The 26,488-nt window shown below is 40.8% G+C and overlaps 2 protein-coding genes across 6 annotated transcripts in view; one reads left to right on the forward strand and one right to left on the reverse strand.

Annotated features, from left to right (window-relative positions):
• The window catches only part of LOC134539034 (protein timeless), a 64,796-nt gene extending 47,501 nt beyond the window's left edge, over positions 1–17,295 (forward strand). For 3 of the 5 annotated variants that reach the window (XM_063380711.1, XM_063380714.1, XM_063380713.1), the window contains 9 exons: positions 2,909–3,107; positions 4,624–4,754; positions 5,984–6,107; positions 7,596–7,670; positions 7,747–7,891; positions 9,053–9,199; positions 11,395–11,595; positions 11,720–11,885; positions 13,893–17,295. In XM_063380711.1, coding sequence (XP_063236781.1) covers positions 2,909–3,107; positions 4,624–4,754; positions 5,984–6,107; positions 7,596–7,670; positions 7,747–7,891; positions 9,053–9,199; positions 11,395–11,595; positions 11,720–11,885; positions 13,893–13,980 — 1,276 coding nt within the window. In that variant the 3' untranslated portion in view covers positions 13,981–17,295. Of the gene's footprint in view, positions 1–2,908; positions 3,108–4,623; positions 4,755–5,983; positions 6,108–7,595; positions 7,671–7,746; positions 7,892–9,052; positions 9,633–11,394; positions 11,596–11,719; positions 11,886–13,892 lie in introns of those variants that run through there. The other 2 variants (XM_063380715.1, XM_063380716.1) reach the window with 2 other exon arrangements.
• A 1,907-nt stretch (positions 17,296–19,202) lies between these two features.
• LOC134538995 (zwei Ig domain protein zig-8-like) overlaps positions 19,203–26,488 on the reverse strand; it is a 35,465-nt gene continuing 28,179 nt past the window's right edge. The window contains exons 4-5 of the mRNA XM_063380657.1: positions 20,237–20,524; positions 19,203–19,315 (exon numbers count right to left, since the gene is read on the reverse strand). Coding sequence (XP_063236727.1) covers positions 19,203–19,315; positions 20,237–20,524 — 401 coding nt within the window. The remainder of the gene's footprint in view (positions 19,316–20,236; positions 20,525–26,488) is intronic.

The following is a 26,488-nucleotide window of genomic DNA, read 5'->3' on the forward strand; positions in this document are numbered from 1 at the left end:
GTGGACGGGTGTCAGAGTCCGCTGGCGAGGTGGGCGGGTGTCAGAGTCCGCTGGCGAGGTGGACGGGTGTCAGAGTCCGCTGGCGAGGTGGGCGGGTGTCAGAGTCCGCTGGCGAGGTGAACGGGTGTCAGAGTCCGCTGGCGAGGTGGGCGGGTGTCAGAGTCCGCTGGCGAGGTGGACGGGTGTCAGAGTCCGCTGGCGAGGTGGGCGGGTGTCAGAGTCCGCTGGCGAGGTGGACGGGTGTCAGGGTCCGCTGGCGAGGTGGGCGGGTGTCAGGGTCCGCTGGCGAGGTGGACGGGTGTCAGAGTCCGCTGGCGAGGTGGACGGGTGTCAGTGTCCGCTGGCGAGGTGGACGTGTGTCAGAGTCCGCTGGCGAGGTGGGCGGGTGTCAGTGTCCGCTGGCGAGGTGGACGGGTGTCAGGGTCCGCTGGCGAGGTGGACGTGTGTCCGAGTCCGCTGGCGAGGTGGACGGGTGTCAGAGTCCGCTGGCGAGGTGGACGGGTGTCAGGGTCCGCTGGCGAGGTGGACGGGTGTCCGAGTCCGCTGGCGAGGTGGACGGGTGTCAGAGTCCGCTGGCGAGGTGGACGGGTGTCAGAGTCCGCTGGCGAGGTGGACGGGTGTCCGAGTCCGCTGGCGAGGTGGACGGGTGTCAGAGTCCGCTGGCGAGGTGGACGGGTGTCAGAGTCCGCTGGCGAGGTGGACGGGTGTCCGAGTCCGCTGGCGAGCTGGGCGGGTGTCAGAGTCCGCTGGCGAGGTGGGCGGGTGTCAGAGTCCGCTGGCGAGGTGGGCGGGTGTCAGAGTCCGCTGGCGAGCTGGGCGGGTGTCAGAGTCCGCTGGCGAGCTGGGCGGGTGTCAGAGTCCGCTGGCGAGGTGGACGGGTGTCCGAGTCCGCTGCTGAGGTGGACGGGTGTCCGAGTGCGCTGGCGAGGTGGGCGGGTGTCAGAGTCCGCTGGCGAGCTGGGCGGGTGTCAGAGTCCGCTGGCGAGGTGGACGGGTGTCCGAGTCCGCTGCTGAGGTGGACGGGTGTCAGGGTCCGCTGGCGAGGTGGACGGGTGTCAGGGTCCGCTGGCGAGGTGGACGGGTGTCCGAGTCCGCTGGCGAGGTGGACGGGTGTCAGAGTCCGCTGGCGAGGTGGACGGGTGTCAGAGTCCAGTGTTGCTTGAGGGAACCAAGAACATACTTTCCCGTAGATGAAATAATAAAATTTCTAAAGTAGCTTTCTTAAACACTACAGACCTACCTCAAGGTACCCTATCGACAAGGTACCCTATCAACAAGGTACCCTTCAACACTACTGACTCTACCTCAAGGTACAGCATTACAATACAGACACTATCTCAAGTTACAGCATTAAAAAACAGACCCTATCTCAAGGTACAGTGTTACAAATCACATACCCTATCTCAAAGTACAGCTTTACAAAAAATACCCTATCTCAAGGTACAACATTACAAAACAGACCCTATCTCAAGGTACAACATTACAAAACAGACCCTATCTCAAGGTACAGCATTACAAATCACATACCCTATCTCAAAGTACAGCTTTACAAAACAGACCCTACCTCAAGGTACAGCATTACAAAACAGACCCTACCTCAAGGTACAGCATTACAAAACAGACCCTACCTCAAGGTACAGCATTACAAAACAGACTCTATCTCAAGGTAGAGCATTACAAAAAAGACCCTATCTCAAGGTACAGCATTACAAAACAGACCCTATCTCAAGGTACAGCGTTACAATACAGATCATACCTCAAGGTACAGCATTACAAAATTCATATTGCAGTCAGACAAACTATTGTTTATAGGTATAAATAGGTTGCCTGTGCAGTGATGCGGCCGTCACCATGTTGGTATTGTTTACTGCACCCGAGACTGTTTTCAACAATGGATATATTGTATAGCCTGTTTTCACCGCCCTACTGTTTACTTGATACTACCTGAAACATGATCCTGTGGTCCACCAGATTTTTTACAATACAGCATAGCCGAGCTGTTTCCTAAAAGACAGGGATGTTTAACGTCAGTACGTTATGACCGGGGCCAAGACTGTTTTCTGCCCTAGTTGGTTTTCCACCCTAATTGTGCCTTATTAGGGTATTAGGGTGGGAAAAAGTCTTGCCCGGGTCATAACATACTGACATCAAACATCTGTGTCTGTTATAAAACAGCCTTGGCTACAATGTTCTCGTAAGGATCTCTAGAGAACCACAAGATCATGTTGCACGTAGCATCACGTAAACAGTCAGGCGGCGACAACAGGATCAGGTATGTATCTTGTTGAAATCAGCTAATAAGCGACACTGTAAATTACGTCACTACAGCAAGCACAAGCGAAAAATAAAACAGTTAGTTACACGTGAACCAAAACGTGAGGCGAGAAATAACACTCATGTGCGTACCTGAACTTCTTCTCCAGCAACTCTCTTGTTTACAGTCCAAGTCTTTTGCCACATAAGTGACCGTGGGCTCGTATAGTATGTATTGTACAACAGATGTTTTGCATTTTGATGCACCTTGGAATCAGTCAGTGGCGTAGCCAGGATTTGTGTATGGGGGGGGGGGGGTGTTAAGAAGCATGGTCCACCCCGTATTAAAGCCGGGGGGTCCGGGGGGGGGTCCTCCCGCGGGAAAGTTTGGATTTTAAGGTGTAAAATAGTGCTATTTTAGCAGTTTTCGGTACTTAAATTTAAATGTTGTAATGGTAAAAATTTTATTAATTTTTAATATGAAATTTGTTTGGGTGATGAATAAGAAATTTAAATAAAGTTTTGGTGCTGGAGGGGGGGGGGATGAACCCCTAAAACCCCCCTCCTGGCTACGCCCCTGGAATCAGTGGTGTCTCACGGTGGAGTACACGTGGCGAGGTGAAGCATGCTGTAAGGTGGACTGTCGCTTGCTCAGGTTCGCGACCGTGGACATGATGCACAAGTACGGCCTGCTCCTCGAGGACTTCCGGGAGAACGGTGAGTTCGTCAACGACTGCGTCTTCACCATGATGCACCACGTGGCGGGCGACATGGGGCAGGCCTCCGCCCTCTTCCAGCCCGGCATCCTCAAGACCTTCTCGCACATCTGGGAGACCGACTTCGGGGTCTGCGACGTGAGTGTCCTTCCCTGGTGTTCGAGTCAAAACCCTTTGAGGCACACAGAAATATATTAAAATAAATTAGAATCTGTTATCTTTAAAAGATTTGAGCAATGGGAGTGCATGACTTGATGTAAGTTTTTGGACGTACGCCATTGCTAAGAACTTTTTCTGTTGAAGAAAAACTAATAAATAAAATAAATAAATAAAAATACCCAAAAAAGACAAAAAAAAAACAACACAAAATTAAGCAAACAATTGCTGTTTTCAACAAGGATATGAACACCACAAAATATTCCGAAACAGGAATATGGTCAACAAACAAAGAAAAATGTACTAAGAGAACGAAAAAAAAAAAACCCACAAATGATGACAACACAAAAATATTGAACCCAAAATAATTCAGCACAACAGTTGAAACGAGACAAAAACACGACAAAACGAAAAGTCAAACAAATACAATAGTTTTACCAAAACAGAAACAAGCGACGTTTCAGGAACTGCTATCTGCTCCCATCCTCAGGCAGAGACGCACATGGTACGGATACACAGAATTAGAATCTATTGTGTAACTTTTTAAGGAAAAATTAAAGCAGCCAATGTTGCTTGTTCTTGTTAGGATCACCAGATAGCAGCACAAGGCTTACTCAGGCGAGGTATTTCGGCGATAACACTGGAACATTGCAAATAGTAACATATTTATAAAGTGGTATCATAGTAATACCACTATGAAACAAATGGTTTTAAATGAGCTTTTTAAGGGCGCTCCGACTTCAGAGAACCAGCCAAGCCAGAATTACAGTAGTCCGTCGCCGCCTCCGTCCATCCTTCAATGTTGGGTAACTTCATGCTCTTGATGGACGCACGGATGAAAATATAACCAATAAATGTCTGCAAGGTTTTTCTGCTAGTCAAATATTATTTTAGAAGGTTTTGAAGTTTAGTTAATTGCTAAGCTGCTTCAGTAATTATTTTTTCAACTTATGTTTAAACTTAGTACAAGTGTTTTTTTTTTTTTTTTTTTTTTTAAACAAAAATCCTGTGAGTCACAGAAATGTAATTTATTACACAATGGATTTTCGGACATGTTAAAATAAATACTCTAGTGAAAAAATTCGAGTGTAATTTGTTGTGTGAATAACTTATAGGACTGCCAAATTAATCTAATTATACAAGACAAATTTTCTAAAATCTTGGCACCGTTGAAATGAAAAAAAAAAAAAACATTATGACAAACAAGTGAAATGTTGTAAATTGCTCAGTGGCTGACAGGCAGACGGCGTATTGTGATTCCGGCTTTCCTGAACGCAGCTCCTAACTGTCTAGTTTCATCACGTGAGAGAATTTTCGGCAAATCAGTGCATCAAGAATTTAAATTACAAAAACACTACTATTAGTATGAGGAAATGACCACTCATGTTTTAGTACTTCAGAACATGTGAAAGACACTGACTGAGGGTCCGCCATTTTGGCAGTTCTGACGCGGGCGCCCGAGCCAGCGAACTTGCGAACCGCGGCCTGTGTGTTGCAGGACTGGTCCGACCTCATAGGGTACGTGGTCAACAAGTTCGTGAACGCCCCGCAGCGGGCCAAGGCGTTGCCTGAAGACGTCCGCGCGCCGGCCGAGAGCGTCAGCGGTCCCCTGGGGGCGGACGACGCTGGGTGAGTGCCGGCGCCGGCGACAGTGCATAGTGTCTTATCGCGCGATCATCGCACGCGCATAATCGTCGCATTGTTAGTTTAGGGCAGGGGAGTAGGAACCGGGGGGGACAGGGGGGACGTGTCCCCCTGAACTTTTTGGGTGGAGGGGACTGTCCCCCCCAACTTTCTAGACCGTGATATTTTTATTTTATAATATTATTTTGCCCAACTTTATTTGTAATTTCTTCACTCATCAAATTTTATCTTAAAGAAAAAATAATAATTTTAACATCGATGTATTCAATGGTTAAATACAAAAACTGCTTAGAAAGCGCTATTTTGCACTTTTAAAACCAAAATTTTCCGGTGGAGGACCCCCGGACCCCCCGTCTTAGCAACAGGGGAATGGGTTTACATGACATCAAAATCATTATTTGTCCCCCCCAACTTTATGAACACAGCTACGCCAATGGTTTAGGGCATCAAAATTTGGAGAAAAAAATTCTCGCATAAACTTCACATGATGTTTTTGGTCCCGTTGTTAGATTCCCAGCATTTTGAGTAGGTAGTTTTCCCGTATAAAACAGTGTATTTTAAAGTTGAAACCTAATATTCACTTGGATATTACCGCTTACTTATTTAATTTACAGAAATATGAGGTTTTCTGATGTGTAAATTTTCTTTTAAAGATAATTTCAAACGTTTGAACATTTATCTATACGTCTTCGTCGCTGCTGTGTACCGCATATAAATATGTAGCCAGCGCTAGTTGGCATCATTCATGTTTGGTTATGTTGATTTCCGTATAGAAGGTCGAACATCAATATCGATAGCTTGCCGATTGCACGCAACGCACGCTCTGTCTATTGCAGAGTAAACTACATTTGATAACACGCACTCTTTTGTGGTGAGTTAGTACTACGATGATAGTTACGCGTTAGTTTCATCTCGCGTTTTGTTCATGGTTTTCGTTCTTTTCTATTTAAAGTTGATCAAAATGTTTTTTGTTGCATTACTTATAAATGTAATTTTTTGGAGTGCATTAGAAAACTCTATTTTTTTTAAATAAATGTACTTTCCACAAATAGGTTTTGTTTTTATGTATAACTTTACTTAAACAAATTTCACGTAAAAATCCCACACCTTCTTTTCAGACTTCATTTTAGTATAGAATGTGCGACGATCGTGCGGTAACTTCAGTGTATGTGTACCGTATCCAGCACCGTGCCATGGAGACTCTCTCGCTGCAGGTGGTCGCGGGAGGACTGGGAGAAGCTGTCCTGGTTCTACTGCCGGAGCTGCGACGGCCAGGACCCGGTCGGGCGGGTGAGGCAGCTGTTCGCCGAGGACGGAGTCACCAAGCCCCGCGCCGACGTGAGTACGCGCTCGCTTCCCGGCGTGGCGCCGTGGCACCGCCTTGTCAGGGGCGTGTCTGTGTGTGTGTGTGTGTGTGTGTGTGTGTGTGAGGTGTCTCCTCTGAGCTGGCGCGCAGTCTTCTCGTCGTGCATAGTGCCACTATGAAATTATAAGGCGGAGAAATGAAGATAAAGGCGTCACGCAAGTCCCTTGAGTGCTTTCAAGAATCTGTGCCGGTTGTTTCATTCCTAAAAATTCCTCTGAAGACACGGCTTTTAGCTATTTTAACTCTTCTAAAAATACAGTTTAAAAACTTAATCCGTAACAAAACTACGTACCGGCCCTCGGCAAATTCTTAAATGCTTTTCGTAAACACACCCCACTCGGATATTTTGATTAGTTTTCAAATTGCGTGGTTTTTCCTGAAGCTTTGCACGTCTATGTGTGTCCAGGTAGGCGGGGCCATTAATATCCTTAAAAAGTCCCTACTTTGTCATTAATTGAATAAAGGGCCTTTAAACTTCCTTAAATTTCACTAAGAACCTTTCCTAAAAAACTCCTTTAATAAAGACTGATAGCTTGCACGTAATGAATAAATATGCACATTTTAATGTTGCACCAAATGATTAGATTTTATGAATTCATTCTTTTCGTGTTTTGTATCTCAGCTTCAAACTGAAAACATGTGTTTTACTGTCTTACTTTGAACTTATAAAGTAAATGTGATCAAATAAAATGTTAAAGCTTCAAATTTTGGATAGATACTATGCTTGGGTTAGATATACCTGTATGTTCCAGATATAATTATGGATAACAGGCATGTATGTGTAAGAATTTTACTAACCAAGAAAGTTCTTTTTTTATTATTATTCGGTATCTAACATTATTATTTTCTTGAGGAGTTTTTGACATTACAAATAGTTTTTTACCTCTTGATAGTGGTGAATGTGATGAAGTAAAAGGTCCTTAAGAAGTTCTTAATTTTTGATTGCACATAGGGTACGAACCATGTTAGCGTGTGAATTGGCCTAAAAAAAACTTTAAGAGATAAAATGACAGAGAACATTTAAAATGTTTGGCAAAATCAATGACTCAAAAATTTAAACTACATAATATTCAAAGGAAAATTTCCAGTCATATTTAAGTACTTCAAAACCGTATGAAAGATTGTCTGTTATTTTACATTTTTTCCCCCAACATCAAGACGATTTGATACCAGATGTAGTTCACATAAAGTTGTTGGTGATTCCCATATTGCCGAAACAAATTACCTAATTACCAGTAAAGCCAGAGATCACAAAAAGGAACCTCTTCTGGGACGTCCCTTGGAGCTGTTGGCTAGCCAGTGGCTCCGTGAACAGAGAGAGCCGCCTACAGGCCGTGGCTGACTGACGGAGCTTCTTCCCCTGGGTCCACGACATACCCTGGAGGGCGACAGAAGTTAGGTACCACAGCCTTTGTCGGGAGTAAACCTTTTGGTAATTTGCGCCCTTTCGTTGGTTGCAGATCATCCGCCAGCTTTTCGTGCAGAAGGTGATTTCCCCGGAACGGCACGAGCAACTGCTGAAGACGGAGGCGGCGGTAAGCCCAGGCACCTCAGCCGTTCTGTCGTCCGTGCTGCGTCCTCCCGGGTCTCGGGGAGTGTTGTTGGCTTCAGCGTTGTGCCCTTGACTGCTCCCAGGAGTCCGGCTCGGCCGTCGCGGGTGACGTCGGCGGCGTCAGGATGGACGAATCCTCCGAGGGTGAGCGCGGCGCGGATGAGAACCGCCCGTCCTCTTCGGATGACATGAAAGAGTTGATAGGTAAGTATATTCACATTTCGATTTCTTTTTAATAACCTTTAAAATTTGGTTTTTGTAGATTTGTGATGACAGAATAATTTTGATTGTCGTTAGTAGTTTATACTGTTGTATATCGACGTAGTTATGCAAAAAAGGAACCAACCCACATGAAACCTATTCTGAAGTATTTTGAAGTTAAAGTTAATTATAAATTGTAATTCTCCTATTGATAATATAATGTGGGTATAAATTTTAATGGTCTAGTATAAATACTGATATATAATAATAGCAACGACGGTACGATCAACCTTGTACTATTTTAATTTTTTTCCAAATAAAATATAACAAAATTGTGGGTTGGTTCCTTTTTTGCGTAACTACGTCCATTATGTTCCTGAAATTTTTTTAAATAAAATATCTAATCAAACCTAACTTATTATTAGGTAGAAATTAAAAAATTACAAATATGTGTTGAGAGGCTTTTTTTATCATATCTTTATGTTGTTGACAAGTCCAGCTGCACTGAACATTTTTTCAGACTCAAGAGCAGCTGGTGGTGCTTGAAGGACTTTTTTTCTAACCGAAGTAGGATAAGAATCACTAGTTGATGCTTCCGGTGTAACATGTTTCTAGGTTTCTATGATTTTATCGATACTCGATACTGTTGATTCGCCGTGATATCGACAAGTATCACAGTATCAAAGTATCCAAACTCCCATCGCCGTTTTCTTAGAGCTAAACCTAAGGGTAGCATCAACTGGTGGTTTTTCCATTTTCATTTTTCCGCAGGGGCTGTTAAGATGAAATGATCTGCATTGTAGCGGTGTTGGAATGTGTAGGCATTCTTACGAATGCTGTACTATTCGCAAAGAAACATTTGTTGATTAAATTTTTCCTATAAACCTTATAAATTATTGAATACCTGTACAAACATTTAAATGCAACACACCTTTGTTAATTTGACATTAAAATTGATTATGAGCTTTTAAATTATTATTATTTTTTTAAATCTCTTCTGAATTATTTTTTTTTGTAATCTGGGTATATCATTTTATTTAATTTCTACTTCAGATTTACGTTCTTTCAATTGCAATAGCTGGTGAGTTTTTGAAGTATGTACGGTCAGATCATGTAGTGAACGAGTGAGAGCCGGGGACTAGAGGGGACGTGCCTTGCGCGCAGGTGAGCTCCGAGCGGAGGGCATGGGTGACGTGGTGGCGTGGCTGCAGCGGCTGCTGCTGGAGACGTGCCACGTGAAGCTGTGCGTGGCGCGCGGCGGCCCGGCCGAGGGTGACGCCGTCACCGAGCCCATCCCGCTGGTGCACGCCAGTGAGTAGTGATTCCCACCGGCTTCCGACTGGCCTCCCTTGGGTTCTCACTAGCTTCTCATGTGCTTACAAGGCTTCCCACCAACTTCCCATTACCTTCCCTTGGGTTTCCCCACAGGCTTACCACAGTATTCCTCCCAGCAGTCCATGTCTGGAATAGTTGTGTACTTGGAAGATGATCATAAGAAACAGGAATTGATTAACAATAAGACTACGTTGGTATTACGGTTTCAGTAAAGGAAAATAATACTAATCCTAAATCTGATTTTAAAACATTGTAATTTAAGACAAATTTAAAATGCCTAGAATCCAGAATATATTATTTTAATTACCTACTACCATGTGTGTTAAAATTTGTCTCTGTAATTCTTGCAAGGAAAACATAAATATAACTTAAAATACCATGCTTATTACTTTTCAAATACTTTACGAACAGTATGTTTTATATTTCTTTATAATTTCAAGATTTAGGTACATTTTTCTATCCAAAAGTAATTTAAATAAGTCCAAAAATTTTCCCACTTTCAGACAGAAAACTTTATCAACTTCAATAATTAATATTTTGTGCTTTTTTTTTTCTGTTTCCTTATCATGATCATATAAATTTTAAAGAAAATCTGCCTGTTGGTGTCAAATGTAAAATGTGAAGATGAAAAAAAAAATAATATAAAAATTATTTGAATCCATTTATAGTGAAAGTTAATACTGTTGTCATTTGAGTCAAGTTCTGTCAAATTGCTGATTTAGTTCACGTTTGTATTTAAATTTTGAGGCATAATGGTGTATTAACTTGCATTTAAGTGTTAAATGTTGTATTGACATGATTTTCTGTGTTTATTCTGTTTTATCGCAATTCACAGTATAATATTACCCCTATATATGCGGCATGTGCTGAAGTGATGAATAAGACTTCAAAAAACAGTATTCACAAGAAATTTAAACAAATTAATTATTTATAAATAATCTCCATAAAACTATATGTATAACATAAATAGAAGTAATAATTTAGTATTATTAAAAAATAATGGTTTTTTTTTTTTGTGCTAACAACTTATACCACATACATGCAAACAAAGGTGTCTAACACATAACATTATACCTGAATATATTACTGTCTTGAAAGGTTCTTTAGGCGGGAGGTGTTAAATGTGGGCCATTCTTGGCCATTGCTGGTCCATACCAATCATGAGCTCGATCTTTTAATTTTTTGTGGGTGTAGCATTTCGTCGACAGCAACCCAGGACCAGCGATATTGCTAAAGAATTCAGCCATTGCCCTAGTGCAGGGGTGGGCAGACCTCCGAGCGAGATGAGCCAAATATCAAGTGAACAGATTCTCCAAAATTTTCAGAGAGCCGCAACGTGTATTTCCTCTGCGTCCACTTGGAAATTTTAAGACGATGAACGAGATAATACCAAAAATATTTTTTTCGCAAATTCAACATAAAGACTTGAAATAAAGTCTACTTAGGTAAAAAAAAAAATGTAAATGTCATAAATATGGTAGTCATTTGTAGAGCACTGCTGATAGAACAAGAAAACCTAAATTATTTAAATTCATTAATCATTAAAATAAAAAAAAGCCCCTGGTCGTTTACGGTGGTAGGGTCCGGTGCGCAGGTTCAGGACAAGTCTTGTGATTCTGCCGCTTGGTTTTGTCCGGTGTTGTGACAGTGTAGCGAGTCGTAGAGCTGTGTAAAATACTGTGAAGAGAGCCACATGCGGGTTACGAGCCGAACGCTGGCCTAGTGTAAGAAACCACCTCAGCGTCTGCCTGGAGTTTATCCGGGAGACGGCGGCGAGAAAGGGAACCCGAGACCGCCGAGCGGGGGGGTCCCTCTGTAGTGATTGGGCCCGCTTGGTTTTGTCCGGTGTTGTGACAGTCTAGTGAGTCGTAGAGCCGTAAAATACTGTGAAAAGAGCCACATGCGGCTAGCGAGCCAACCCCTGGCCTAGTGTAAGAAACCACCTCAGCGTCTGGAGTTTTTTCCGGGAGACCGCGGCGAGAACGGGGGTCCCTCCGTATCGCAGGCCCAGTGTTGTCGCCATGCTGTTGCGCGGGTGTTGCGGGAGGCCGCGGCGAGGAAGGGAACCCGGGACCGCGGCGAGAGCGGGGGGGGGGGGGGGGGGTCCCCTCCGCACCGCAGGCCCCCCAGTGTTGTGAGACAGGGCGGGCGGTGTGTTCTCCGCTGCGCAGTGCTGCGGCAGTCGATCCCGGTGGTGCCGTGGAGCGGGCGCCAGCGCGCCGCCATGCAGCGCCCGTGCTTCGCGCAGCTGCTGCACCGCCTGGGCTTTCACCTGCCCGCCGACTCGGGCAAGGCGTTCGCGCGCGTCCCCGACTTCTGGACGGCCGACGCCGTTTACGCCGCGGCCGAGCGCCTGGGGCCCGTCGACGTCTGTGAGTGTGCCCTCAACTCGGATCTCTGCATGACCCACACCGGTATTAAACAATTGAATCAACATAAACCCTGTGAAGCCGGCACGGCGGGTCCTCAGTCGAGCTGTGCCGTGTGTTCCCGCAGCCGCGCTGAAGTTCGACGTGAAGCTGCTGCGAGCGGCGGAGCAGCGCCCGTCCGACGACGACGAAGAGATGGCGGTCTCCGAGGCGAGCGTTCCCCGGGACCTCGCCCCCTTCGCCGTGTCCCGGCCCAAGCAGATGCAGTCCTCCGTGGGCCGCTTCACCCCCGTGTGAGTACCAGACACGCAGTCGTGTTGCCAGGGCCGGTGCAAGGTAAACTGGTGCCCTAGGCGAAAAACCTTAATGAACCCCCCCCCCCGCCCAGGCCGGACACCCCAAAAACATTTTCCTTGCCTCAAAATACATCAGGTAAGCCTAAGATTTTGTCGACAATGAAATGCTAGCAGGCTTGTGTTTTTTTTTTTTTTTTTTTTTTACTTATTAAAAATCATAAACAGGTCACCACCGTTGACTTTATAAATAATTACTTATATCAATATAAACATTCCAAACTGTTACAAAAATTCCATTTTCATCTAGTTTCAATAATCGTTAAACATGTTGTATCAGCTGTTGTGTGTCGTGCCGCGCCGCCCCCAGCTACTTGGCGCCCTGGGCGGTCGCCTGGTTCGCCTGTATGGACGCGCCGGCCCTGCGTGTTGCCAAATATTTGCAGCACGTGATTTCTTTGCAAATAGAATCACGTCAGTTCCACGACGCTCCACTACGTGTCGGTTACACACGCGGGGCTGTGACTGCTACTAAACGTTTATAAAAATGTATGAATTTAATTTTGTTTTGTAGTAAATTTTTAATAATTCTTAAAATCATACAATTGTCACGCCATAGTTTTTTAATGCCCATTTTATGGTTGAATAATGTTTGGACAATTAAAATATTAATAAATCAATGTTATATGGTCGCCATAAAATCTTGTACAAAATCATAGTTAGGTTTTAAAAAGGAAAAAAAAAAATTTACTGGTTTTCCCTAAAATGAATATTTTTCATGTATTTATCATGCTCTGCATTGTTTTGGTGTCAGAGTTTCGTATTATAATTTTATCTGCAACACGAGACTACATCAATTTGCTCGTTACTGAGGTTAGATGTTTGCAGATCACTGGTGAGTACTAAAACACTCGCTCACAATTTTTTTTTTTGCCCCAGAAAAGTAACATAAACCCGAATATCTCGCAGGGTGTCTCGTCACAAAAGTCACGAAAAAGTAACCTTAACTGAAGTAGGTTGTCCACATTATGGAAAGTCAGGGGAAATGTGTAAAGAGTCAGGGAAGTTTTGATTCGGTCAGGGAAAGTCAGGGAATTAACTTGAAATTCTTTGAATAGTAGTGGAATTTTCCCAGTGATAGTAAATTGAGGGGAAAATATCATGCTACAGTCTGCCATCACCCAGATTCCGAAAGCATTTTTTTAGGTGTTTTTCTTAGCACATAGTCATACGCACTGTAATATGATGTATGCGAGGTTCTGTTTGAACCACGCCAGCCATGGGGGATGGAGGAGGCTTGATTTTCTGTATTTCTTTCGGAAAATTGCAAAATAATTAAGTTACAGTAGAACCTTGATTAACTCGGGTAATGGAGGGAAGGTCAGCATGGATAAGCGAATATCACGGATAATCAAATTCAAATGTATTTTAAGTTATACAATACAGCAAAAAAAAAATTTTCAGTAGTTTATTCAAAACAAATGAACAAGTATTACTGACACTAATTATTAATTTTTAAAAATTGGTATGAATTAAATTATTCATAATGGCCTGAAAGACACAGTTTAACTGAAAAGTATCAATTATATTTACAATTTGACATGCTTAGGAAAGAAGAGCAGTTGTTGCGTACTTGTAATCCAACTTAACCTGGACTAGTTTTTCTTCTCGCTGGCAGTTCTAGTCCGTTTCTTTGTCCGTGTAGTTTTTCATCCTGCCATCAGAATAAACTCGCGCATTAAAAAAAAATCTCTAAACTCAAAAGGGCCCCCTGGTAGTGGCCCTCCCCCCCTTAACCCACATTCCTCTCGACAGCTCGTGTATGTCGGAAACTGTGTTAAATGCCTCGTTAATATCAACAACTCCTGTGATTGGAGTCTCATTATATTTATGGACGGATGTAATCTTACCAGGAACAATAGTGTTTTTATAAAGGATCCAAGATTTCGTTGTTGATTCAAGCGCGTACAAAATGAGATGCCAAGAGTGTTTATTTCTCGTCTGCAGGCCCAACTCCGTCCCGAACTGGCTGCAGTTGGTTGCCCAGACGAAGCGAGCTACGCCGACGCTGCAGCCGGCTGGCGGATGCAACTAGCGACGCGGATGCAACTAGCGACGCGGATCCATCGCAGTCGTCGTGCCTGACACTGCAGCAAACATGCATTACCATTTATTTTTTTCCTTCAGTAGTTGGTAGGAACTGTTTACTTTCGATTGTCGTTATCCCAAACACTTTTTTTTCTTCTCACTACATGGATTCACGAAACGCAAGAAAAATTGCATGTTAAATATGTTTCAGTAGTGTCAAAGTAGAGACCTGAAAAATTCGCGGATTCATTTCGTGATAGTCTAGAATCAAAAACGTTTGCCTTTTTACTGCATCAGTGATTGGGCCACAGTTTTTCTAAATGACACTCGGCCAATGAAAAACTTTCAACAAAATAAGTATCGAATGATTAACGTCCCAGTTAACAGGCGACACGAGTCAGTAGCCAATGAGCAGATGTAATTTTCCCGCATGCGTAGAGGATCATGGAGTCTATCCTACAGGTAATCGAAATCGCGAATTTTTCCGGTCTCTAGTCATAAGATATAAAATATTTTATAATGTTAGTTTTTGTGAGCGCCGTACATCACAAACTACAAATGTTTCAACCAGAGGGTTGGAAAAAGAAGTTAAGTTTCCACGGTTGGCTGTGCCGCAGAGAATTTTTTGGCATTTGTTAACGACAGGATCGAACACTACCTCCGAGCCCCTCCCAGTCAATAGTGCATTGCTCTTCAGTTTTCTGGCTGTTGTGTGGTTTTTCTTTCTCAAGAACCACTTGTGATTTCAGCTGGAGGTCGTAGCATGTGACGTACAAAATAAATGTAAACTTTTTTTTTTTATTAAGTGCATGTCAAAAGTTACAAAAATAAGATTTTCACGTACAGTACATTATTTTACTTGGGAGTAATCCGTGGTCATCTGCGAAGAGAAAAAACGTTGGTGACAAACTGGTGTTATAGTAGCCTATCGTAGCTTAGCTAACAGTACTGCCAAACTGACATTTTTAACGAAATAAGACTAATTGGTTCAAACGCATTCTAACAGATGTTTTGCATCCACCGATACCATTCCTACGGCAAAAATCATCGGGATAGCTGCACCACCGCACAAAAATGGGACCTCGTAAATACACAAAGCAGACTTACTAAGAGCAATAGGCTCCAGGCTCAGGTGATAAGAGGAGTGTCATTGGTTGCCCGTTGCTTCATAGTAAAAAAAAAAATGTATTCGAAGTGTTGTTTTAAAATAAAAATTGCATTACATTCAATACACGCAATGTGTACTCAAAAATAAGCAGTTCTTTTAACCCTCCTGTAAGTTACTAAAATGTTGATTAGGCGGTATTGTTAGCCAAGTGACAATAAATAATTTGTAGTCACCATGCATTGTTCCACGTACAACTAGACTGAGTAATACTCAAAAAGTAACTGCACTTGATGGCAGAACGTAGCTGCTTGTACGTATTTCCCCCCCCCCCCCCCCCCCTTCCTTTTTATTTTGTGTATCGAGGTTGTTGTCTTGGTCGGGTTTTGTAGCTCATTTATGTTTAGTGAAATGTGTGGTAGTAGTGAAATCTACTTGTATCGTCACTAGAAATTTGGGGTCCCTAAACATTGTTTTGTGCTGCTATTACATAGTATCTTCGCTGGCATTTTACTGCAAACTTATCGTCAATAAAAATTATTTCTTTGGTTTTATTTTTTGTTGCATGAATTGTTTATCAAATGAATCCAATATTATTATTTTTTTTGTTAGTTAAGTAATGTGTGGTAGTAGTGAAATCTACTTGTATCGTCACTAGAAATTTGGGGTCCCTAAACATTGTTTTGTGCTGCTATTACATAGTATCTTCGCTGGCATTTTACTGCAAACTTATCGTCAATAAAAATTATTTCTTTGGTTTTATTTTTTGTTGCATGAATTGTTTATCAAATGAATCCAATATTATTATTTTTTTTGTTAGTTAAGTGTGAATTTTTTTAAAGCTTGTGTTTGGTAGGTGAGAGTATATTATTGTGTTTCATTCACTGTTGAAACTTGTAATGATGTGAAAGTGTTGGTATGCTTACATAAAGTATTGTTATAGTGAGAAAAAAAGTCTTTTATCATTTTAAGTTTGGTGTATTTAGTCACTTTATCAACAAAATGTAAATGTGTTTTTGAAATGTACGTTGGTTTCTGTGCTAGACTTGGTATTAAAATTTTGTATTTGATGTTTTTGACGGTGTTAGTTGAAAGCTTCAATTGTAGTGACATGAACCTAAATAGGTATGTTTCTTTGCTTAACACGGAGGCCTTTCGCACAAAGAACCATGTTTTGCATGTGATCGCCCAGATTCTCAGACATCCTGTAGCGTAATGACGCAAAGTTAGTTTGAGAGTGTACCCGTTTGAGAGTGCATTCATTCATATAGACTTCTATAGCCATATTGGTAGGGTATCAGTGTGAGCAAAATATGAAACATCAATAATCTTACCCTTTTTAAACTGCAAAAACTAAATCACAGTGTTTTTGGGAAGAAAATATAACGTTTCTTTCTTCTTTTTTTTAAATACAATTTTAAACTATTTATATTTGAATCTAATCTATTACTTTTCAAAAATTTAACTTTTTTTTCACTCAGTTCAATTTGGTTGCTGTTTTATAATTTGTGAAAATAGTCAGATGTGTTTTGTTAATGTGTTCACCTTGAACTATAATCAGATTTCACTTTTTTAAATATTAGTTCACCTCTAAATAAACAAAATATGTAAGTTCATTAACAATGAAATTCTTACGTCACTGGTTTGTGACAAATAACAGTTTTTTTTCCATATTTTATATATTAGATCCAAAAAGAGGGTGTGGTAAGGTTTGTATTGTGTTTTTTGTGGTGTCATGAGTTCTGATCTGTGCAAAAGTATTTTCGTATATTTAGTATATTTAGGTGCCTACCTTCATGACATCTTGCTAGGTACAGCGAGGTTTTATAGTGTGTTTATGTAATATGTCTTTTTTTGAATGCTAAGCATATATATTTGTAACCATTTTGCATTTGTAGTGATATCACTAGTCAAAAATAATGTTTTATAATATGTGTATATTTTGAATTATCTTCTAGAGCTTATTTTTAAAATATACTTTATTTTGATGTTCAATAGATATTGTAAAAAAAAAAAATTGTATTTACATAAATGGGAATTATATACTCTTATAACACCATCATACAAAATCCAAAGCAGTGTTGTGTTGAAATATTTTTTTTTTTGTTTTTAAACATTTGCAATTGTAAGTGTGCAGTGAAATCAGTGAGTTACCCAGGTATTGCTCATGCGCATGTTTGAAGGCAATAAACAACTCACACCTGTTTTTATATTCAACCTGCATTTTTAGTACTTGTTTTGTAAGTGAATAATTTCACTTTAATACACAAAAGTGAAGAGGGTCTAAAAATGCTTAATGGTAGGTTACGAGCAACAGATACAGTGAGATATTTATGTGGTTTTTGTCCAAATCCATCGCCCCTAATGATCCCGATTTTTTAATTTTTATAATTTTTGGTACCTTTTTCAAACCAAATTAATTTCTTTCTTTCTGAAAGCAGACTTGATAAAGTATCGGTCGTAAGCCCGCCTCCCAATCCTGAAACACCAGGATCAATTCTGACCAAAGTAGCTGTGGAATTTTAAGTGCGATTCATTAAAATCATCGCTTTGCAGGTCTCCAGGAAATCTTCAGTGTAAAGAAAGTCGATAAACAGAAGGTATTAACTTACAGAGTTACCTACTGCTGGAAAGAGTAGAAAGTTGAAGACGGCGTACCTGCAGATCTCCCCGTTACCATGGGCGTCACAACCGGGGGAGGGGACGGGGAGACGGGGGGGGGGGACACCCCCCCCCCCCCCGATTATAAAAGTCTTCAATTTCGGCCCCTCCAATAATATATTTAGTTCCGTAGTTTCTCCGGATGTTTAAATTAATGATTTTGTGTGGATATAGCACCAGCAGATATGTTAACTGTGTTTTTACAAATTTGCTCTCTGAAAATATTTTTTATAAAAAATAAATTATATATTGCAACCAACTATAATTAGAATATTTAGGAAAGAAAAATGCCTAAAAACCACCTTTATGCACCTTCAAACCCCATATTTTCCCGGGGGTCCCACTTTTTTTTTCCAGGGGATAGATATTCCTCAACAACTAAATCAATTGAAGTTTGTCGTGGGAATAAAAACCTACCTACCTGCCCCTTCCCACCCTCCCCCCCTCAGGCTTTCCTAGTGTCATCGTCACCCCTTCTCCTCCTTTGCTGTGGTTTTTTCCTCTCGGTTGCCTGCGCAACCGCAGAGCGCTCTTGTGATGTAAATACAAGCCCGGAATGCTTGGACGGGCCTTGATTTCTATTTACATCCTTCGTTGGGTTAGGACACTTGATGCAGGCACCCAATCAGGTCATTGCGGTGGTGTTCGAAAACAGACCCGCTGCACTCAGCCAAGAACTGGTGCTCAGGGATCGCACTGAACAAGGGCATTCCACGCAGCAACGTTCACCGACTAGAAGCCTCGTACAACTCTCTGGCAGAACACTCGGAATGCCTTGTGAAATGTTCCGAAAGTTCCTGGTAGACCGCTGCATTTACTGTTTGTCCTGCAGAAATTATTTCCTCGTGGCTGATGCCTCACTGACAAAGAAGTTTATCTATCTTTTTCTTGAACCAAGACTGGCCCAGGCGGCGTATTTTTTGAGTCGCCGGGAAGATTAAAATATGCCATTCCATTGTTAGCCACTTGGATTCTGGATTGAACTGCTGTCATCACCATGTCTCAATCGCTTGAATTTCTCTCTGAAGTGAAATTGTTGATTTTGTAGATTTTCTTGCAAAACTTTAATGAGAAAACTGTCAAATCATGCCGGATCAAACAAACTAGTGGAATCTCACTTTGAACTGACTAGTTAACTTTAGATACAATGTAGGGAAATCTTATCATTCCAATCAACTTCCCAACCAAATGATTCATAAGCCAACCAAACAAAATGCAGCCATCAACATAAATTATGATAAAAGAAAAAAAGAAAAAAGCAGCACAAATAACCTGAAAATTATACATTTCCAGCAAACCGCTATTTTCTAGAGCTTAATCTGTTACTGTTCGCCCAATCGGGGAATGTTCAGCTTAACCAAAATAATAGATTTTTTACATAGTTGAATGCAAATAAGTTGGCTACAAGAACAATAGGTGGGCAAAAGTCTTAACACACTTTAAAAAAAATTCTAACAAACATGTCATCTCATACTCTTTATTAACATAACAGTGTAGCAGCAGACGACGACATAGACAGATAAAGACACGCTTCGAGACGGACTGTTTCCGTGCTGCATGGCCGCCGGGTATTCCCCTATAAAAAAAAACAGAACAGATAATTCTTATTGCCCTCTTAACAGAGATAACAATAAACAGCCCCCCTCAGACGGGAAGCCTTCATTTCACAGACGAAGACCCAAAGTTCATGCTCGCTTTTTTTTTCCGTTCTATCTCATTGTATAAACCGATGTGGCATTAAATTTTGCGGTCGATTAGGATAGCTTAGCTACATTATAAATACTTTAAAACATTTTAGATGGTTGGTTACATTAGGTAAGTATAGCTACATTAAAAATACTGTAAAATCATTTTATGGTTGCTTAGCAAATAACTTTTTAATATGTAGCTATAATCCAGGGCTAGGAAATGGTTTACATGATTTCACAGTAACTTTAATGTAGCTATCCTAACCAAATCAACGGTCCGCAATGTTTTAAAGTATTTATAATGTAGCTAACCTAACCTTTTAAAATAAAACAAAAAAACAACCGAAGGTGCACGATCGGACGTTTGGCTGTCTCGTCTTTGAAAAGAAGGCCTCCCCTTCTCAGGTGGGAAGCCTAAGATGTACATCAAGCTCTGTACCTGCCCGAACACGCCCGAATATTCACCTTCGGCCAACCTCGGGTTTATTTATATATATTTATATTTCTCTGTTTATTTTAATGTAGCTATACTAACCTAACTAACCGTCCATAGTGTCTTAAAGTGTTTTAATGTATCTAACCTAACCGACCACTTTTAATATTTGGATTAATTTTTCCTGCGCAAAAATAAAACAAATCTCGAGGTTGGCCGAAGGTGAATATTCGGGCGTGTTCGGGCAGGGACAGAACTTGATGGACATCTTAGGCTTTTCTCCTCAGACAGGTCTGGCATCAAAAATGAAGTTTTCAGTTTGAGATGGTGACAAAGTGCGGACTGCTCGGCCGCGGTGTCGGGGCGCGGCACGTACCGCTGATGACGTGCACGAGGGCGCTGGCCCCGCGCGCCGCCGTGGGCACGCAGCTGTAGTTGCCCGAGTCGCGCGGGGCGGCGCGCGGCACGACGAGGCGCGAGGTGAGCTCCCCGGCCCGCCACTCGGCGTGCACGACGGCGCGCGGGGGGCCCAGCGGGGACCCCTCGCGGTACCACAGCACCGTGCCCAGGTCGTGCGGGCCCTGCCCCACCACGCAGGTCAGCGCGACGGAGCTGCCGCTGCGCACGTACAGGTCCGCCGGCCCCAGCAGGCGCGCCCTCCACTCTGCGGGCAACACGTGCACGCGTGAACCCACCTATCTCACACTTCGGGAAGCCTTCTTTTCACAGACGAGAGAGTCAAACACCCAGTCGTGCGTCTTCGGGTTTATTTTTTTGTTCATCGTATAAGGTTAGGTTAGCTACATTATAAATACTTTAAAACATTGTGAACGGTTGATTTGGTTAGGATAGCCATGTAAACGGTTTCCTAGCGCTGGATAGCTACAGATTAAAAAGTTATTTGCTAAGCAACAATAAAAATGATTTTATAGTATTTTTAATGTAGCTATACTCACTAGCAGATCCAGAGGGGGGCTAAGGGGCTCAAGCCCCCTCAAAAAGCATCTGGGTCCACTATTGTTTTAGTGTTTGCCTTGATAGGTAAAGCCTAGCCTCAGCTGGGTCAAGCCCCTCCCAAACCAAAATCCTGGATCCGCCACTGGCTATACTTACCTAATATAACCAACCATCCACAATGTTTTAAAGTATTTATAATGTAGCAAACCTAACCTATCCTAATCGAGGGTAAAATTTAATGCCACACCGGTTTATACAATGAGATAGAACGGGAAAAAAAAGCGAGCATGAATTTCGGGGAACTTCGGGTGTGGCTCTCTCGTCTGTGAAATGAAGGCTTCCCTCATTCTTCTGATTTTACCGTACCAATATGGCGGACATTAGTACATATAGCTGTTCCATACTGCTTTTATTAAATACTAGTTAAGCTGTTCGGAGCAAAAACAGATCAAAATATTACTGGGTAATATGTTTACATACATTCAAATTTCAAAATGAATCTTCATAACACAAATGTGATGACATTTTTCTCCAATTTAACCTCCAATACACGTACAGCTGGTAAATTTGTAAACAAACGGCAGCCATATTGGTATGTGTAATACACTGAAATCCCAGTCCCCTTTTGGCATCACACCGTATCCTAGAATCAGACCCTAATTCCTGATCATTCCTCGCTCCTTCCTGCCGTTCCAAAATCGCAGCCAGGGACAATGAGTATAGAAGTAAACAGATATCTGTCCCACGTTAAACATAATCTTTTTTTTTTCTCTGTGAAAACGATCACTAACGATTCTGACACTGCGAACCATACAGCATAATACCCAAAGAAAAGTAGGTTTATCCTGGACAATATCAGGATCTAGGCATTTATCTGATTTTTTTCAGCTTCAAGGGCCTTAAATTTGGTGCACCAAATGACACTTTATGATAGTGGAACTATCCTGGAATACATTTAGTAGGCTAAACTAAAATGGTCACAGTAAAAGGTAAAGCTGAAATGTTCAAATACCTTAGAAACATGGCATTACAAACATTATAACCAGACTCTCTTTTTAATTTCTTTATTCACTGAATAGCTCAGCGGTAAGACGCGCGTTTGTTAACCTCGCAGGATGTTGGTCGAATCTCTTCAGTGGGATATTTTTTTTTACTATAGATATATACTTGAATATCAACATGAAAAAATGTTGCAGGGCAGATGAACTGAATAACTTAAGGCGGAATTACAATAGCCTGTGCCCTCCGTCCGTCAGTCATGTGACCTGCAGCTAGTCGGATCGCCCAAAAAAGTCTACCCGTCCGTCCGTCAAAAATTTAGCAAGCTCTAAAGGTGGGTTTACGATTGAAAATTAAGAATTAAGACTTAAGACTTAGTTGTATACTTACCATATGACTCTATGTAAACTAGTGGAATGGTTTATGATTGTCGTTTGTGAATTTAGACGGGTCGTGTGCGAACCATATGATGACTTAAGACTTAACAGAAATGGTTATATTTTATATTTTTCGTTAAGACTTAAGGGAAGCGACCAATCACAACAAACCGGAGCCTTTCAACCGGAAGTTTATGTCTTACTATTGGACCGAGTGAGGCAGTATTTTGGGTTAGAATTCGTATATTTGTCATTTGTAATCGTCATCCATTTCGAAAAATAGATAGCCCATTTGTCAATAACCTATTTCAAACCTGCTTCTCCGTTTCGAACAATGGCCGACCATGTGTTTCGTGCTGTGATTGGTTAGAATTAACGACTTCTATGTCAATCATAAACTGGAAAATGTAGTTTTGACTTAATCGTGTGCTCGATGTTAAGTTATAATTCTTAAGGAAATCAATCGTAAACCCAGCTTAACTCCTAACAGACAGATTGATTATAACTATGGTTTTGGCCGCGGCAATCAATTGTAACCAGAATACAGGCCTGTGGTGTTTTTGAAGGTCGTTCAGATGTTTTGTATAATAACATTACAGTTTCTTAAAACTCACTGTAACATGTATCTACTATATTACCGAGTTCTAACACTGTCCGCCCGCCGTGTCTTACGTTTTTACCATCGTTGCCTAGCAACAAACTTTATTTGTTACAAATATAAACACTAAACATTCCAGACTTATTAATTTTAATTTTAAATACATTGGGACGTTTTATTTGCGCTAATTTAAGCCATTTTCAGTAAATAAAGAAATTAATTAGAACTTCAACCGCCGTTTCCGCGATGGTGCGTCGTGATTGGGCGGCCGAGGTGCGGCCGGTACGAAAGCGACAATGTAAAATATAGAAGGTTTCCTGGACGGCTGAGTGCGTGCCGTGCCGTGCCGACGGTGTCTCGGCAATCGGGATATTTTGTTAATAATCCGCGCACTGACACTCTTGTCATATTAAATCGGTTTCGCGAAATCGCCGTGAACATTTGTTTGTAATAATCTCCGCGATTATTACGTGCGTGAGTGCGATATCTGCGTTCACATCTGGACCCCAGCATCCCTCGGCTAAGGTAGGCTGTTGCTACTACGTTTTGAGGTGACGCCACGTTATATCACGTTTCCCTAGTGACTTTAGGACTTCAAGGTGAACTATTTTGACATTTTAACAAATTCAATTATACATTTTCACACGCTAGAGTTACCAAGACTAGTAGTCCTGAAAGATTCGTTTCGTTGAAATACCTTACCGAACTACGCCGGAGCAGTTTAAGAAAAACATTCCCTGAGATTTTTAGAACATTGTAAATATAAATGAACTTTTGAAATAATTGTGTGCACCGTAACGGCAACTAGCTTTGAACATTATTTCTTCCTTGGTCATCATACGGATTGTCATTATTATAGTGTGCTGTAGTGACCCAATTGCTATTTCTTTATGTTTATTTTTGAATAAATATCAATTTGTTATTGCAGATATTTTATATGTATGAATCTAATCCTGACCATAGATAAAGTATGTATTTTGCTAGCTGTTAAATGTCGTTCCACGCATATACTAGAGGGCCGCAGTAACCGTCATAATTCATATAACTTAAAATTTGTCATGCCACTTTGTGGGGCCTTAGAGGTTATATACAGAGTTGTGATAAATAGAGTTAAATCACATTCAAACAATTAAATGACGACTGAATTTTTCCGAGGAAATTGTAATACAATACCTACGTACATAAACACGACATACACAGCAAACAATATCTATATAAATCTTCAAGAGTTAAACATGAATTGTTGGCAGCACTTATTTGGGGATATTTAACAATTGGTACATTTCGCGTACTATCCAAATCGCGATGTATTGAAATTGAAATGACTGCATATAAATCTATTTCTTTAACCTCTAAATTAAATCGCAAATACAATTGGAAAATTGTAATCTAATTAATGTGTGGTGGCGATAGTGATGTCAGGAAAAGTTTTGTACTTAAAACAAATTATAGTTGAAGGTTCGAAAACGACCTTAACAATTTAAAATATGCTGTATGATAAACCATTATGGTTTTGAGCAGAATATCTGCATATTATTCCGTCTGCAATTTGATTGGGAAGGGAAATAAAATGTTAGCAATGATGGAGTAAATATAATTTAATATTTACTGTGTTTATTATTTTTACGCCAACCTGGCCCAAATGTCTGCGTTTTAGTGTTAAAGTTCCTGTAAGTGGTTGTATCCTAAATTATTTTGCTCTTAACATTTCTTGTTTTTGCTTATTATTTTAAATAAAATCATCATATTACAATATTTAATTGCTTAAAAAAGGTGTTTCCACTAAACAATGACTTATTTAAAAGTATTTGATGAACTTAAAAGGCATTTTTATGTCAAGTAATGAAAGCATGAAATCGTGTGGTATTAAGTTTTGCGTTAACCGTTTGTACGTGGCCTCCACATTGAAATTCTTTATTTTTAGTATATCTTTCATAAATAAATAAAAATTAGGGTTTTCCAAAATCTAGAAATTAATTGGTTTATATGGTTTTGAAAAAAAAACTTTTTTTAAAATTTAATGTATCATATACTAAAAGTTGTTTATCCAAAACTGTACACTAAAAATTTCGTGCTTTCAGTACATGCTAGGGCTGACAGATATAATTTGGCTTTAAGTTCATAAAAACTATTAAGGACTTTTTTTTTTTTTTTTAAGTAAAAATAACTTTTATAAAAATTTATATATGTTATTTTATGATTCCATAAATAATGTAGAAAAACCACAAACTATTAGAAGAAAAATACTTTGGATTAGATAGCTCCCCCTTAATCTCTTCAACAACCTAACAGAAGAGGGTTGCCATGTCACTCAGCCTTCGCGAGAGAAAGCTTGGTTGGGAATTTCTCCGTCGCCCGCGCTGGCACGTCACGTGGTGCAAAGTTTCGCCGTTAGGCAGCGCTAGTGCGGCGCGGCAGGTGCGCGGAACGAGCCATCAGTCGCCACGCCGAGCGAAGCTTGTCGGAACAGCCGCGCGAGGCGCTGCCAGCCTGCCAACTAGAGGCCCTTCATTAGACCGACCCCGCCTCGCTGCAATTTAAATAATGAACAGCTTCAGGGCTTCTCTCCGGATTGTCGTCTTGAGGGGGGAAAATAATTACTGTGAGCCATCTAATCAAAAACGCCTTGCGCGACTGTCTTATGCACTGTTAAAAATTTTCACCTTAAATTTTCGAAGAACTGTTATATATTATCCAAGGATCTTCGTAAGTTGACGGTTTATTCGTAAACTAAGTTAATTGACTTTGAAATTGAATCCATGAATATAATTTTGGTGTACCAGCAAAACATTCAAAAACGTGTTAAGACTTGTGCAAAAAACTATTTTATTTACGTATTCCAGCAGTGTGTTTAATCCAAAAACAGAACTTTTAAGTCGAAACACGGCCTAGTTTTCTACAAAGATTCAGTTTTATGAAATTACCAATTTATTGAAGTGAATTCTTCGTAAGAAAAAATCCGTAAACCTACGTACCGTAATTTCTAAGTGTGTGTGTTTAATAGTTTAAAACTCGAAAATTTACTTGTTAATAGTGACCGCTAGTTGAAAACATTTTTGACGGATGATAATATAATTTTCCACAGAGTTTTTTTTGTACCTAAGTCATTTTAGTTACTTGTATAAAAAGTTGTATTTTTTTCTCTTCATTTAATTTAGATATTTGATTTTTAATTAGGATAATGTAAGGCTTTTTAATAAAGAACCTCGAAGAGACACACGTCTCAAATTCTAACCATTCATGTATACAACCTTATTTATACAATAACTTTATACTTCTAAGCGCACACATATTTTAACTAAACACACTCTTTTAATATCTAACATTTATTTCAAAATAACTTTACCATCGACAGTGTAAGCTCTTACGTATTTTTTTACGTCTATATTTCTATATAATTATTGTACAACGAGACTGTAAGTTTGTTTGCGGGAAATCAACTAAAAAATTTGCAGACTAGTTATACAAATATTTCACTGTTATGAAATTACATAAATCATGCTGAACGAACAACATAAGAACACATAAATTTGTTCGTTACCGAGGTTAGATGTTACTGCACGTGTTAATGACACACGAAACTACAGTAAACTCGAGGAATAATATCATGTCAGTGTTAATAATGGCGCGGTTACACGGGAGTCTGAACTACTTCAGGTGAACATGTTCAGCTGTTGAGTGCGGTTACACACAGTCT

Source organism: Bacillus rossius, chromosome 14 (assembly GCF_032445375.1).
Source record: "Bacillus rossius redtenbacheri isolate Brsri chromosome 14, Brsri_v3, whole genome shotgun sequence".
NCBI lineage: Eukaryota > Metazoa > Arthropoda > Insecta > Phasmatodea > Bacillidae > Bacillus > Bacillus rossius.